General features: G+C 40.8%; 3 protein-coding genes across 7 annotated transcripts in view; 1 reads left to right on the top strand and 2 right to left on the bottom strand.

Annotated features, from left to right (window-relative positions):
* LOC148425727 (collagen triple helix repeat-containing protein 1-like) overlaps window positions 1–3,327 on the bottom strand; it is a 6,747-nt gene extending 3,420 nt beyond the window's left edge. The window contains exons 1-3 of one of the 2 annotated variants that reach the window (XM_088411665.1): window positions 3,067–3,327; window positions 683–901; window positions 1–77 (exon numbers count right to left, since the gene is read on the bottom strand). The exon at window positions 1–77 is cut by the window's left edge and continues 140 nt beyond it. In XM_088411665.1, the coding sequence (XP_088267791.1) occupies window positions 1–77; window positions 683–901; window positions 3,067–3,150 (380 nt within the window). In that variant the 5' untranslated portion in view covers window positions 3,151–3,327. Of the gene's footprint in view, window positions 78–682; window positions 902–3,024 lie in introns of both variants that reach the window. The other variant, XM_088411664.1, reaches the window with a different exon arrangement.
* Window positions 3,328–3,396: 69 nt separating this feature from the next.
* fzd6 (frizzled class receptor 6) lies at window positions 3,397–16,040 on the bottom strand. 2 transcript variants are annotated; one of them, XM_088409785.1, is made up of 8 exons: window positions 15,902–16,040; window positions 12,646–13,048; window positions 10,311–10,507; window positions 9,664–10,243; window positions 9,074–9,493; window positions 5,581–5,729; window positions 5,116–5,490; window positions 3,397–4,616 (listed from the first exon to the last, which is right to left on the bottom strand). In XM_088409785.1, the coding sequence occupies exons 2-8, from the start codon at window positions 12,817–12,819 to the stop codon at window positions 4,460–4,462; spliced, it is 2,052 nt and encodes a 683-aa protein (XP_088265911.1). In that variant the 5' UTR covers window positions 12,820–13,048; window positions 15,902–16,040; the 3' UTR covers window positions 3,397–4,459. The 2 variants fall into 2 exon arrangements, with proteins under 2 accessions (XP_088265911.1, XP_088265910.1); XM_088409784.1 differs by lacking the exon at window positions 15,902–16,040 and adding an exon at window positions 14,101–14,223.
* Window positions 5,928–16,130, top strand: part of klhl32 (kelch-like family member 32) — a 40,374-nt gene continuing 30,171 nt past the window's right edge. For 2 of the 3 annotated variants that reach the window (XM_088409786.1, XM_088409789.1), the window contains exon 1: window positions 15,541–15,718. The gene's annotated coding sequence lies outside the window, so the exon portion shown is untranslated. Of the gene's footprint in view, window positions 6,493–15,540; window positions 15,719–16,130 lie in introns of those variants that run through there. The other variant, XM_088409787.1, reaches the window with a different exon arrangement.

The following is a 16,130-nucleotide window of genomic DNA, read 5'->3' on the forward strand; positions in this document are numbered from 1 at the left end:
TTGCATTTGAGTCTTAGGGAGCCGCTGAAGAGGACCCTGAGGGCGCTGTCTGAACGCAACTTGGTAAACGTACAGTCCTACAAGGAAGGCACAGTGCAGGTGTGGAGGGGGGGGGGGGGGGGGGGGGTTTGAGGAGGGTCACATCAGTCGTTCACACTAATATCTTCAGTATCTAAATGTATCCATCTGTTTCATTAAGCTAAATGGCTTATATTTCCAGTACTCTTGCTCGCTTCCTCTCACCCAGTGCAGTACAGGTATTTATCATCTAACTCGCCTAATTAGATGTGGTGTGAAGTGCAATGCATTAGCAATCATGTATACAGTATTCAGAACCTATGTGTGTATTTGTACACTTTTTAACTGAGCACAGATTACATCAAAAGCTAGAATATGACTTAGAAAATCAGACACCTTAAATCATTAATAGCAATCATATTGGTTGTTCCTACTCTAGTCTCCTTTAGGTCCGACAGAGATCGGTGAAGCTCTAATACTAGGATCTTCATCCAGTCACTGCAATCTGTGCAGTTCTTATTTCCTATGCACAGTACAACATTTTTCAGTTACGTAATACTTGGCGAATAATGTCAGTGTTTTATATGTTAAGCGGATTTTCATGACTAATTTTCAAAATTGCATTTTATGCTTGCATTCTGTTGCGAATACAAATTGTACTTACAGCAATTTTTCCGAGGTCGATCCCATAATTCAAGGAGTTCCAGGCACACTGCTTGTAGTTGGGCCTCCATGGCTCCTCAAAGATCTCATTGACACATTCGCCCTTCTCACCTTTGAGTCCGTCACGTCCAGGGATGCCCGGCGTTCCTGGGATGCCGTTGGCACCAGGGTTACCGTCTCTCCCAGGAGTTCCTGACGGACCCTGCATGCAACTGCTGTACTACAGGAACAAGCAAGCTGAGGTAAATGTGGATGCTGCGATGTAAATCACAAGAGTTCATTTGGAACTTCCTGCTTCCTAGGAGCAAAAGCGTGCAAAGTGGACACCTACTTTTAGCCAGCTGTTTTGTCATAAACAAGCAGCAATATTTAAAACATCCTACCACTTGAGTGACATTGGTGTGCAAGCACAAGAAAGAATAGAATGCAATGGGATCAACAACCACGAAGCAAATTAATGAAATACAATATTACCATGTTGTCAATATTTGAGAGGCTGATGATAAAAATTTCTTGGTCTCTGCCTCCATATCTCTGTATTGTATGAATGTACTGAACGAATGTATTCATGCTCCTGCTGCTACATTTCTACAAATGTCACATCTTACTCAATCTGACTCAATTACAGACACAAGGCTTCTAAAAACAGACCTCTCCAAAATGAATGACTGCCCTCGTCCCCTTTGTCTTGAATATTGCAGTGTTGCTCATACATGTACAATACTGTACACTATTTTCATTTTTGGCTGAACCATTTTTATATTCACATTGCATGCATGATTCCATCTAAAAGTACAAGCCAGTAAGAGTAAGTCAGTCAGAGTACATGACCAAAAGACAATAAAATGAAAATGCCAGTCGATGAGAACTATCCTTTTAGTCCACATTCACGGACATTTCTCAGTTTGAATCCCTCGGGTGGAGTCTAAAACTGTACTTCAGAGGATGAGCATCTGGAAAAATGCCTTCATGTAAAGGGTTTTGTGGTGATCTAATGTGAGCTGGGGAAGCAGATGGCCAAAGGTCTGTTTTAGCCATGAGTAGCTTTGGGTATGTGACATCAGTTCTGAAAGAAACTGGAAAGCTTGTGGTCAAAATCAGCTGACTATGAAATTACTGGAATATATACCTGAAATTTGGACTATTTGACAAAGTCCTGTAAGAGCTGTATAAAAGATTTCAGTGGTGATTTTCATTCCAAGAAAATTAGGAAACCATCTCAGTTTGGTTTGATTTTCAGAGCAACACATGCATTCAGAGAACTAATGAATGGATTCACTGTCCACTTGGTCACACTGCTGACTTTCTTACCGACTTCCAGCTGTAAGTTTGGTGCTGCCTGCATGAATTATAATGAATATTCCGAACTCATAGCACGGTACTCTAAGTGGCTGTATTTGGCTCAAAATGTTAAGAACTCGGATGCATTTCATGCTTCAGCTGGGACACACTGAAGGGAAGGAGGAGCGCAGCTCTCCAGTGATTACAATGCGTGGCTTCTTTAGATGTTGCGGAGAAAAACAAAACAAAACAAAAAGATTTCATGATTACCATGCTGTTTGACCATCAGATAGTTGAGCACCGTTTGGGATTCCAATACCACAACATCACATTTCAGAACAACATGCTGTTCATCTTATTCTTCTACTGTGTGGTGAGAAAGTGCAGCTCAGGAATACTAGAGGTCTTTGGGAGGATCTTATGAGTAAAAAGTTCCTCTAGGCTTCTCGACATGGGGCATACGGACTTCTATGTTGGAACTTGAGGGAGGTTTGCAAAGTCTTTGTTAAATAAACAGTTTTCAATTTCATTTCAAGTGAGGACAGAGAATGTGTGCATTCTATCCCAGCAGCGGCCACCCACTAGGCATTTTATAATCCTGTTTATGCAAGGATTTACCCTGATAGTGAAAGTTCATCCAGAAAAAGATTGGTATATTTGTTCGGGTATTATGACATTGAAGCAGCGATTTAAATAAAGTATAAAATAAAAAAGGCAGACCGCCTGCTTCCTGTTGGGCTTTATTTCTGTCACCAGATATAGTTGAAATAATGACAAAGAATCGGCTGGCAATGCTTTATGCATTTCCAAAACTGCATCACGTATTTCTTCGTGGCCAAATTAAGATTAGTAAGGCCCACATATGGGCATTTTTTTAAAATGTAGTTTGTGGGCTTCACAGGTATGTTTTCAATTATTTCAAAATTAATTTTGCGCTTTGATCATTAGCTATAAATAAATAGTGCACGGACACATCTGGAACGCAGCAGTCGTCCACAAGCTCCACATTTGGAAAATGCCACATCTTTTATGATGGCGACAGTTACTTGCAATCTGTCTTACCTTATCACCGTCAGGATCCTTTCGGTATCCTCTACTTCTCACCTTTTCCAAGCCATACACGGGGAAAGTCAAGCAGGCGAGCAGAAGCAAAAGGCGCCGAGCTAGAGGAGACATCATACGCTGCATGTGGGCGCTCAAACAGGGAACTTCTGAAGCGTCGGTTCACCTCCAAGCTTGGACTCTTTGAATCCAGGGGGAGGGCAGGACCAGTGGAAAGAGGGAATAGTCAACGCTCTTGAAGAAAGCTGTTCCAAAGCAAACAGCCCAACAACACGCATGGTGTTCACGAGAGCATGTCTGCGCGACAGAACTAGTGCACTCCAAAATGCATGCGTGGCGATAATGGGGGTAATTATGACCGAAAAAGCAATATCCATGCACGCAGTAGTCTTTTATTTGGGTTTCATTTTTTTGTTCTTTTTTTATATATATATATATATGTAAAAACAAAATTTTAAAATCAGAAAAGGTATTTTCAAACAGGAAAACAGCAGCAAGACAATGTCAGATACAGTATAATAAAAAACTATCACCGTCAGCATCCGTAACAGATTGCGGTTCCATAAATCATTTCCCTTTTAACCGGCCACATGTTACCACCTTGACAGCTTAAAAGAAAGTTAAGACTTATAGGAAAAATACATTCCATGCACAGTAAATTAAAGAACAAATCAAAGACTTAACAAAAGGTTGGTCCTTTTGTTAAGTCTTCGATTTATTGTCTATGTCTATTGTTGTGGACAGTATTTTATAAATTACCCAGTAACACATTTGAAAATTTCAATCCCACTTTAAAACAAGTAACCTTAGGTTGTCTCCACAGTGTTGTTTTACAATGCCAATGCTGAATTCACCCATATATGTGCAACATCTGGGTTTACCTTTAAAATTGAGGAACTTTTCTCATTTCATACATTTAAAAGTAACATTCACTGAATAACTTTCAAAAAAGACAAACAGAAATTAAATGTCCTCTACAGTGACTCAATTTTAAAGTCGTAGAACTGTATAAGACTTACTTGATGAGTGAGACAAAACCCAAATTAAACCTTCACATTGAAGGTTTGGACACATACTTACCTCACATTAAAACACCCAGTGTAGTGACTAATTCACTGAATGGAAAGAAAAGAAATGGACTCACATCAAGACTGACACCGAGCTTGTCATTAAGGACCAGAAGTTCAACTCAGTCCACAGGTAATATCGTAGTTGGCATAGAGCTGTTATTGGTAAAAACAAATCTAAATGACTACATCTATTAAATAGTCTCAAAATGCAGATAGAAAAAATACTTTTGAAGTTGTGAAAGTAAATATTATATTGTGGCTATCCAAACTTTCCTCAACCTACTGATAAAAACCAGGGTTGAAAGAACCACAGAGCCTGCCGTCAATACAGTAGGATTTTTTTCTTTTTTTTTTTCTATAGTATCTCAGCAGTTGCTGTCTTTGATGTCCTTTTTCTCCTCAGACACTTTGGACACCTGCTGGTGGGTGGGGTCTTCAGTACAGGAAGATGGGCTCAAAGCTGAATCCTGCTGTGTGATCGGAAGTGATCTAACCTCTGTTGGTTCAATCTTTGGCATCATCCTAGGACACAAACAAAATTAGTCCTTGGTTATGTAAACCTTCTTTACGTATAAAAGGCGATGAGAGAGGTTTTGATGTCCTGTGTAGAGTAAATTCTAAAGGGGAATGCTTCTGAATTTGGAAGTATTATAACTGTTAGGTTTTATTCTTCTTTTTACAGTTGTGTGATACGTGGCGGTTTGAAAGTTGTGTATAAGGTAGATCTAATATTACACCGTACATTTAACTTTAAATACAATCGCTCAGTGTTTGAAATAACAGATCTCAATAGTGGTTAACTTAAATTTTAGACTTTAAAGTTTAAAATATAACTTTAAAACTCGCCTGCATGTACAACTAAAAATAGGTTCAAATGCTTAAATTAAATATCCATCATTTTCTGTAGGAAACATTTTCTAAATATTGGATGACATACACTAGCATTCCGGAATAGATTTTGTGCATCAGATATAATTGTTACGATTGTGCCTTTCAAATAAGTAGACTGACTGTGACTTACCTCGCATCAGAAACTCTGCTGTGTAAACTCCCCGATTGGCAGCTAACTTTACCGGAACTCCCACCTTTGCTTCGTTTCTCTCCCCCTTCTCGCTCCCTGTCTTCACGCCTGGAGCTTCGGCTCGAAGTGGCCTTGTCCAGGTGCTCCCTCACAGCGCCTTGGTTATGGAGCTCATGATTTCCCAGAGGTGAAATTCCTGCACTGATGGAGGCGTTGGTAGGTGTGGCGGCGGTGCTTGTGCCCATAGACTTTGAGATGACTTTGAGCTTATGCGACTTTGACTTGTAGTGCTTCTTCTTGTGCTGGACACGGCTGTTATGCTTGAGGAAGAACTCGCAGGACTCCTGGAGCACCCGTCGGCTCTCACTGATGGGACTATGGATCAAGAAGCATGGAGGAATGCGACTAACCTAAAAATGTCTGTCATCAATACAAAACATGACACGGAAATCAAACCGTGCTTACTCTCTTTTGCGGGTCCTGTTGAAAAAGTAGGCCCATTCAGAGCAGGTCTTTTTGCTGCTGACCCAGAACACTGCAGATATTCCAACAACCAGTGTCATCAAGTACTTTACCAGGAACAAAGACAGGTCAGGTCGCTCATGCACGATTGTCTGAAAGAGAAAACAAAAGGGATTCAACAATGGTGACATTTTGTTTTGTTTATTGATCTGTGCCCTGCATGTCAGATGGTGCCACATCTCCAACTCTTGCCCAAAGTTAGCTGGGATGGGCTTCACTTCACCAATGACCCTACAGAGGCTAAGTGGCACACAAAAAAAAAATTAAAAAAAATTGAGAGACCGTGTTATGAAAATGGTAAAGTTGTGACATTAATCAAAGAAGTTGTAGTCAGTTGTAGTTGTTGTCAGTGGTCCCCAACCCCCGGTCCGCGGACCGGTACCGGTCTGTGGATCAACTGGTACCAGGCCGCGTGGGCTGCACCTGAATTAATGTTTTGGAGATGCTTTAGTGTAATGGCACGCGCGCACTGAACGCGAACAAGGCTAAAAAGCGGAGAGTTTTGTATTGTAGTCAATGGAGTTCGCGTGACTGGGCGCGAATGCACGTTGGGCGACAAGATGGACGCAAATGGAGCCACGCGTATGGCCGCGCGCGGTCAAGAGAAGCGAAATTTCGCCTTTCGCGTGAAGTTATTTTTTTTTTTTACTTTTTCAGCGTTTGGCGTCACGACAGCCAATCAACTTCGGGAACATTCAACGGCTCACGCAGGGGGCAGGACTGAATTATGGCGGCCGCTTTGCGGTCACCGGGAACGATCAAAGACGGCCAGCCGAGCTTTCAATACAAAATGGAGCCAAGCAAGAGCACTCATCTGGCGTGTAGAAAGATGGAAGCGAGAACTTGGGACAACTGGTATGTGCAGCGTTTGCTTCACTTAACAGCTGTTGAACTGTAGTTACTGTGCTAAGCTAACGATAGCACAGCATTGTCAGCACAATATTTAGCACGGTCTCGGCCACTGCAAGATTGCGACATTGATAACTTTTGGGGCCGTCTCTGGCCGCTGTTGATATTACATATATTACATACATAGTGAGAAGGATGATGTGGCTCTTGGAGCAGCCAGCACTCCCCCCCCCCGATATTACCGTTGGCCAGACTGCTGTTGATATTACATACACAGTGAGATAGTGAGAAGGATGATGTGGCTTTCAGAGCAAATAAATAATATTTATTTATTTATTTATTTACTGAAAGCATTTTTAGTTTCTGTGTGCCAAGTGTTTGATTTTTTCAAATTTTTACCATGGTCTTTCAAACTATGAATTGAATATTTCAAAAATAAAAAAAAAGGAAGAAATTAGTTATAAATAAAGATTTGCGCACATAAACAGGATCAACAACGTGATTCTTTGGGATTTGTTCCAAACAAAATTATAAGTTGTTTTTAGCTAAAGTTTCCAAGTGATTGACAGGTTATGTTGCATGTCAAGTTGCATATGACAGTCAGGTGTTGAACTTTTGTAATATGGGGGTGGGTGCTGGGATACATAATGAAATTGCAAATAGCAAATTAAATAAATTTACAAATTGCAAATTAAACAAATTAAATAAAAATATTTTTTTTAAACTTTCACTATATTTTATACTCCCAGGGGTAAACGTACACTCATGTGATCATGTGAGAACCACAGTCCAGAAAGTGCACAACCACTACTGATATAAAACATAATGATAGTGAAGCATAATTTAAGATATGCCCCCCCAACCAACAACTACAAATAACACTAACAACTAAAATGCATTTGAGGCCTTTTTTTTTTTTTAATTCCTCAACATAAATATGGCTTGGATTTACAGCGGGATAATTAATGAGCACAACAAAAGCGTGTACAGTGGGCCCCCGTGTTACGAACTTAATCCGTTCAGCGGCTACGCTCGTAACTCGAACTGCTCGTATGACGGGCAATCCAAACTATGTTAGTGAATGCGTGCAAAAAACCTTAGGTAAAAAAATCACGAATTCATACATATATTAAAAATTTGTAACATAATCTACTGTACAGTTAAATTAGATAACATAAATATACAAAGGCAAAATGACATTTACCTTTGGGGCGACGTGACTTTAGCTGGGTGGAGGCGGAGGGGAGCAGAGACCAACCCGCAGAATTTATTGATTTATTTTCTTAAACGAGAACATATCACCGGCGATTTCCTTCTCTTTAATCCATAATAGAAGAAGCTTCTCCATTTTGTTGTTGACCGCGGTCCATCAACCGGCAAAGAAAGTCTAGCCCTTAAAAGATTGCCGAGCGGTTACGGCCATACTCACGAGCAAGGTTAATTATGCGTGCGCCTCCTTCGTATTTTTTTTTATTATCTCCTGCTTCGTTTCTATTATCATCATCCTCTTACTTCTTCCTTTACCGCCACTTGCAATTTTAGAAACCATGTCTAACTGATAAAGTTTGCAATGTCTTCACAACATTCCTTCCTTTTCTCTCCTTCCTTCCATCCCGACCAGCTGTGCCATCAAGCTAGATAAAGGCGTTCGGCCAATAGCATATCGGCATTTCTGTGATTGACGTGACGCCGACCAATAGCATATCCGCATCTTCGTGGGTGAGACCGGGACTGTGACCTTAATCGACCAATAGCATATCGGCATCTCCGTGACTGACTACGTGACTGACACCGTGACTGAAACAGTGACTGTGACATTGTAAGAGCAATGGCGTTCAGCGGTGACGTGTCATGCGTGATCATTTGAATACGTAGTTGCATCAAAGCGAAATAGATTGTACGAACACGTTGACCGGCATGCCGGATTGTTCGTAAGACGAAAGGTTTGTGTGTATAAGGGGGACAAAAAATGCCGCGGTCCACGCTCATAAGTCGAAAAGTTCGTAAATGAGGAGTTCGTAAACCGGGGGTCCACTGTATATTCAGCAATAGAAACACTACAATTTTACAAAAATCTTCCATTCACCACAACAGTGTGAAAAGTGAAGTGGAAATTTTGTGATTGCGTACCTATATACTTGTATATACAGTACAGTAAAATGCATGTTGTGTATGTGCATAATTTAACTCGGCTCATTACAGAAAAAGTTTGGAATGTAAATCCTGATTGTTTGCATTTTGTCAGCTATGTAAATGGCATCATGCCAACAAGACTATTAAGAAGAAGAACAAGAAGTAATACACTACTATTGTCAGCAAAGAAGGGGAACTTGGTCTTCACAACTGTTGGCGAAGTGAACTGAACATAATTTCTTTCCTTTTGAAAAAACAAAGTGGCTTGGAGATAAGCCAAAGCAAAAGCTTTGTCACTTATGCGCTAGGCTAAGTGAAGCCGTGCACTTTTGAAGACAAGCTCTTCGCTTTACTCCCTTCCACCAAGCAATTTAGAAAAAGTAAAGCATTCTGCTCTTTATCCTTAGCTTAAGTGTTTTTCTACCTCCCGGGAATGTTACAGGGGTTGGCTTACCTTGTATGAGCAGGGGATGCTGTATTCTTGGCAGCGGTCGTTGATCCATGTGTTCTCCCAGGAGCTGCGTTGACTCTGTTCATAGGTGTAGCACGCTAACAGGGTGACCAGTGGGACCAGGTAAAGGCAGCTGAACACAGCGATGCGGATCATGAACTTCTTGAGTTTCTCCTGGTTGCGCTCATCGTGCTGGATAACCTGCCGCACGTGGTTTAGAGAAATGATGCCCGCAAGAATGAGGAAGAGACCGACGATGACGCCCACACACAGGGGCGCGATAACGAAGTAGCGCAAGGCCTCCAGATCGTAAAGTCCCACGAAGCAAACCCCACTAATGTTGTCCCCTTCAACCTTGTTCAGAGCTAGCAGCATCACAGTTAGCGCTCCGGGGATTCCCCAGGCGACAGAGTGGAACCACACCTAATGGCAGAACACACGGGAGACCTTTGAACAGCATGCAACATTACCCTTGAACGCATATTCAAGCCTGTCACTTGTCACATTTGAAGCCTCAAAATCATTACGGTCTTGTCAGAGCAGGGCCAAATCTTTTCATGTGTTCACTTACAGACCTAATCTTTTAATCTTACCGCTTTCTTCTCGATGGCTTCGCAGCTCCATTTGGGTCCAGCTGCCAAGAACCAGGTGATGGTGAGAATGACCCACCAGACGATTCCAGCGATTGAGAAGAAGTAGAGAAGCATAAAAAGCAGAGTGCAGCCTTTGCTTTGAGAGCCCAAGACAACCGTGTCCACACTAGTAGGATGGACTGCATTGCTACAGGCTGCTCTGTTGCCCAGCAGGAAGCCAATAAAGTATATAAGTGATACAAAGCTGTAGCACACGGCATAGAAGATTATGGGACGCTCGGGATAGCGAAAGCGTTTGACATCAATGAGGAAAGTGAGGAAGGTAAAGAGCGTGGCCCCCAAGCAAATGATAGAGCAAACGCCAATGAAACTCTTGGCAAATTCAACATCATGGGCTTTGAAATACATATTGGAACAAGGTGGAGCACAGTCCGGAGCTCCTAGGAATGATGCGCCGTGGCCAGGTTTGGCTTTCAACTGCAGTGGGCACCAAAAGCCCAAGTCCCTCTTAGCTGATGTAGAGCTCACTGGTGTGGTTGCAGGAAGCTTAGAATTATCTCCAATGCTACACGTGTCAAGCCTAGAACAGAATAGACCAACATAAGTGGGCTGACCTCGCATGACTGCTGTGGATTGGTAATACTTACTTATCACACTGTAGCTCAGGAGGCCAAATAATTCCAAAAATCCGAATAGTCTCCTGACAATCGGACATTACAGCCTCACAGTCTTCCTTGCAAGGCTGTAGCACTGTATTCTGCTCAGTGCACACTGGGAAGAAAGCCTGGCACAGGAAGTGGTGAACATTTGGGGAACAGCGAAGATTTGCCAAGGGCATAAATGGCTGCAATGACATGAATAAAACAATGTTCAGTATAGCTGGTTTGGTAACAGTTCAAATCAAGACAAAAATACATCTTCATTCTTTTAGTTCAAACTGGCTTCTTAAATTCATTATTCTGTGTTCACACCGACACCCAAGAAGTGTTTCACCACGCTAGATTCGCTGGCATTTTGTGGCGAGAGAGAACAGGGAACCAGCCGTTTCATTTGTGTGCAGAGTGGAGTATTTCAATTTGTGAGATAACAGCGCCACACAAGAAGCCATTTACTGCTTGGATAAAGAGTTTATTATTTTGTCTCCGTATAGGTGGAAAGAAATTCACTTGGGGATGTACAGTCAGGAGGTTTATGGCTGAAACAGCACTTGCATAGCGTTTATTATGTACTGCACATCAACAGCCATACTACTATACATTATAATATACTGTATAGTATATGGACTATTTAAAATAATTGGGAACTCATACACCATTGCCACTCCGCTAATAATATTTGTAACTCTAACAAACATTTCAACACAGACCGCTATTGAACCTCCCCCCTCCCGTGCTGAAATCCAATCTGGCAGGCCACATCTCTGGGGCCAGTGTACCGTTTTCACAGTAAGTGTCCTTGTTTCTCCTTAGCGGAGGTTGAGGAATCCTGGTTAGTGAGTTCCTCTTGCAAACTTAGCAAAACAAACTTCTTATGAGGTCAGCCGTTGGGTGAATTTTCTATTCAAACTTGAGATGTCTCAAAAGATCCCTCTCTGAAACAGTATGGCACTGGCTGATTCACTCCCCTTTGTACTCTGACACGTCTCACTTTCAAATACAGGTGAATGTTAGTGGAATGTTGGGCCATGGGCTGAACACGGGTAGCTCTAGTCGAGAAAGTCCTTTGTGATATGCTGAGCTGGGCTAAGAATAAATCAGAGGACATGTCCTGACGTTGATAAAACCATTGCATACTTACTTAGAGGAGGTATGATTGTGTACAGAAGATGAAACTAGTGAGTGATTAACAGGGAGAGTGTATTCATTGTGGTATGCAGCACAGGCTTTGTGTGCCTGGGCGTGTCCATCCCCTTCCTCAACAAATCAAAGGCTCCACACAACAAAGTCGATGATAAGTTGCCTGTGGCTGAAGCTGATGTGAAATCAGAAGCCTTCAACTTTGCAAGATAACGCACAAAAGATTCCCTCAGCACATTACTGTTAATACCCGCTATTTGAACATGTGCAACCCAAACCTATGGCCTTTGGGATGGTGATATGATGCAACTATTGAAGAAGAAAAGTTATGTCAAGAGACAAGACAACATATTACAAACAATCACTCACATATTGTAAAATGTGCTTTGTTATTTCAAGATGAACTCGAACAAAACAGCATATAGTATTTCTTCAAATTGATGCGCTCCACTCTACAGACACTGCGTCCCAATCAACCATCAGTCGAGTCATCTACTCGAACAAATAAAATCACAAACAGATGCCTCTTTCTCTGAAATGGCACTTGTCTTTTTCGGACACACTTTATTTCACATTTGTGTGGCTGGTCCAGTGATTTACACTCAGGAGCGGTTTACATATATTAAAATTAAAGCACAGATTCATACTGAAAATTCCCGTTCTCTAATCGTGGCGACCTTGACGACAGCAAATAACGCTAGATTCACACTGCAGGGCTTAATTCTCAATTCTGAATTCTTCGTGAAATCCAATTTTTCCAAATAAATGCAACCTCTGTGTGAACGCCAAACAGCCCAAAGTGTCCCGCAAGCACAAAGGACACGTGATATTACACACAGCTTAACATTTGTGTTTACATAATTACTACAATGGATGACAAAATTGCTGTCATACCAGTAAATGCTGCAGTAAATGGTTGCTGTACACAAGGGCAAAAAGTTCAATTATTCGTGAAATATTGACAATTCGGCCTATTATTTTTGGTGGATGTTTGAATGGCCGTAACCGACCCATTTAATCGGTTTCTTTTATATTTGTGTGATAGATAGGAATTTTAATAATACAAATTATGAGGTGCATTGGTGATTCGATTCACTTTTGCTTAACTGTCTTTTATTTGTTCCTTAAGTTATAAGGGAGTGTTGGACTTTTTTTGTTTGTTTTGTTTTTAATGAAAAAGGCTCACCTCCATGTTAATGGCTGCAACATCCTGATCGTAGTGCTCCATCATGTTGGGAAAGAAAGTCACGTTGTAGGACAGCCCCATACATCGGTGAACCTGAATTGGCTCGCAGGTGAAGAGGCTGTGAGCACTGCAGCGTTGTAGCCAAAGTAGACCCAACCACACCAACATCATCATTATGAGGGCTGACTGAAAATTTGGGAATGTTTTCCTCTCCAGTGAGATTAATGCGTTGATTTTGGATTCAGTTTGAGGATATTTTATCCCAAATAGTGAATTCCCTTCACTCTCATTATTCCGCCTATCCTGGGGTCATCTCAACGAAGGAAACGGCAGTAGTAGAGAGTGCAGCTTCTCCATGAGAACGCTGCATGTGATTTTCCTTAGTGAGAGGTATCCAACAAGACTGAAATTAGAAGAAAATGGTACAGGGGTTACACATCCCGCAATTTACAACTGCAGTTGTTCATCAAATCTATGCAAGCACACAACTTCAAGGTGCATAAACGGAAAGACTGCCATCAAACCAGTTACCCAGTTACATTTCTTGTGCTGCCACCAGGATGGTTCCTCGAGAAATCGTATGAGCACTAACATAAAACATCGATTAGAAGGTTGGCAAAGAACAATACTGCCCCTATCTTCACGGACCATATTCAATTAGGGAGGGAATTTTAAAAATCTATGTTGAATTAGTCAGCTACGTCTCAACTTGTTTGGGCACTGAACATGACTTTTTGGAATGTACTATTATGCGCAAGCAGACTTTCGATGTTAATTTGAATGAATGACTGATTGCGATCGTCGCAAATAAAAACTACTTAAGTTTATGAACAGTATAAATGAGTTGTTGTTATTTGTATTTGTCGTTAATTTTGGCCGATGTAAAATAAAATACCATGTTTGTATCACTTCTGCAATGTATTTGATGTATCGAGCCAAACACAATAATACATATTTACAAAAGTAGTCGAATAAGGTCATTTATTAAGATAGAAATCCAGTCAAACATATAACAGTACAGTGATTTATATTTTATTTAACCACACATTGCAGCGGCGTCACTTGCAAATCACTAATAAGAAAAGACTCACGGTGGACATTTAATAGTTCAATTAGGTACGTTTCGTTTTATATTAACAGATGAGCGAACATACACATATGATAACACAAAACCTGAATTTCAACGACTGCGTTCTCTGTAACGCCGCTGGTACGAAAGGGGGTAGATAAAAGACAGACAAAATAATACGTAGAATGCTACTATACCGAAAAACATGTATCGGTATAAGTTTCAATATTCGGTTTCCTGTCAAACAAATCATCAACTTCACTAAGTGCGCAGTAAACACATCGATGCTCGATTGCTATACAAAATGGAAATCAGTCCAAAACAACTTCGATGCACTGCACAAAAGTGTGAAAAGCTAAAAGAAAGGAATAACTAAACAAACTTACCAACAAATGTTATGAACAGAGTTCGAGGTGGCCCTGACTACATGGATAGACTTGGCTTAAATTCTGAGTGAAATTTGATAGCGTGCTTCCTGAAAAAAAGGGGAAAAAAATCAACACGCTCCAGTTGGTCGACTCCAATCTCGTGTTGCCTTTGTGGTTATTGGAAAGTTGTGTTTCTTCGTGTGTGTGAGTGTGTTTGTGTTTACAAAAGTGCGTGTAGAAAACTTAAACGTTTCAAGTTTGTATTCTTTCGCAGCGTTGTGTCAATTTGATGGTGGTTATGACTATACAACATGTTGACAAGTGGCACCGAGTCGAGAATCTAAAGCAGCAGTGCCCATTTGTGGGTCCATTTGTGGCCAACATGCGGATAAAAAAACAAAAATAACTAAATAAAACAACAACAACAACAACAAAAGCGATGAGCACTGACACTTCAAATTCATTAGTTGATGGAGATAACCACTACTACTACCACTACTACATATTAAGTCGGTTTTTTTTGTCGGTGTTTTTTACTCAATGTAAAAAACTACAATTTATCCCTACACTTTAAATAATTACTACACATCTCTTTATAATGGAAAATGGCCTTGTAGAAGCAGTTTTTCTACCACCTCCTGCTCTGTTCATCTCCAATGAACTGCTTTGAAAATGGTCATCTTACTACATAATACTCTTGTTTCTGAATGTAAAGATAGATTCAACTCGAATTCGGTGTAAGGGCAACTCTATTGTAATGGGAAACAGTTTCACCCAAATATCTTGAAAAATCATAAACTACTTGTCTTATCCCATTTTACAAGTACTGTACAACATTTGATAACTGTAATACATTGTATAAACCCAATTGCTTAATCGAGTGATTGTGTTTTTAATAAACTGAATTGAAACCAAATTGAAATAACATTGTATAAGTTTTCTGTATGTGGCCCTCAGAGGATTTTTTTTGTTTTGTTTTGTTTTGAAAATCCTTCTTGAATAAGTTGTCATGAGAGTGGTTTTAGTTACACAGTGTTAAGTAAAACTTGTTATTCTATTATTTCAAAATCGATATTTTTTTCTGTGTTTTAGTTTTACTGTTTTCCTTTTTTTTCACCTCCATTAACTATATTTTTGTGAAAAGTGAACCTGAGAATATTAAAACAGCAAGAGCAAACCAACCAAACATGTATTCTCGTTTTTGAGACATTTTCCAGGTTTCGTGACCCCAAAACAATAATGGTCCATGAGAAAAAAATGTTTCTGGTCATTTCGGTGGCATTGCAGCACTTGGCATCTGAAATTTCATGCAGCAATCGTTTTCCAAACACGACGAGGACCCCTGGTGTCCATTCGTCTCTGTGTAGACATATTGCTATTCCCCTATTATCCGCTTGAAGGCGATACCTCCTCGAATTTGTCTACATTCATGTGACCACCAGGGAGGCGGAGTTTTGATGTTACAGTTTAGACGCTACACTCACTAAACGCAGATAAAGTGCATGACAGTTCGACTCCTTTTTCGCCGCCGTCGCTCTTCCTACTTTTTTCCTGCAGATGTGCTTCAATAGCGGCTGGCTCAGACAATTTAACTGTCAAAGGCGAGTGGGACGAGGACAGGATTCTGACATATGAGGTGCGTGAGCTGTGTAGCACACGGGGAGACGACCATGCATTCCTGAATAAGAGCGTCTTTTTGAACAATGTACGCATTGTGTATGATGGAAGTAAGAGTGGAGCAAGGCGCTGGCTTGTTGCTAGGAAACCTTTTGACAGCTGGAAGCTTTTGGAAAGTGATAGTGCAAGGGTGTCTACTTACTGTATTAACGCAAATAACCTTCACCATCATTCACGTAATATTCATATTGTGTTCCGAGTCTAAATCCGTAATGTGTCTAGTCTGTGACAGATAGCGTAGTATTCGTAGATGTTCTCAGTCAATTGACTAGTATTGTTTGGAGAAAATGGCCTACTTGTTGTGATCATCTGACCATCATATTTTTCACCCTATGACTATGATCTAAGTAACTGTATATGATTGCAAAAAG

The sequence above is a fragment of the Hippichthys cyanospilos genome, chromosome 3 (genome assembly GCF_059441005.1).
Source record: "Hippichthys cyanospilos isolate Australia breed blue-spotted pipefish chromosome 3, RoL_Hcya_1.0, whole genome shotgun sequence".
Taxonomy (NCBI): Eukaryota; Metazoa; Chordata; class Actinopteri; order Syngnathiformes; family Syngnathidae; genus Hippichthys; species Hippichthys cyanospilos.

Coding starts and splice junctions, on each gene's coding strand:
- fzd6 (XM_088409785.1), bottom strand. CDS start 12,819: ATGATGATGTTGGTGTGGTTGGGTCTACTTTGGCTACAACGCTGCAGT. Junction 10,508..12,645: donor TTGCAGCCATTAACATGGAG/GTGAGCCTTTTT, acceptor ATGTCATTGCAG/CCATTTATGCCCTTGGCAAA. Junction 10,244..10,310: donor CCTGAGCTACAGTGTGATAA/GTAAGTATTACC, acceptor ATTCTGTTCTAG/GCTTGACACGTGTAGCATTG.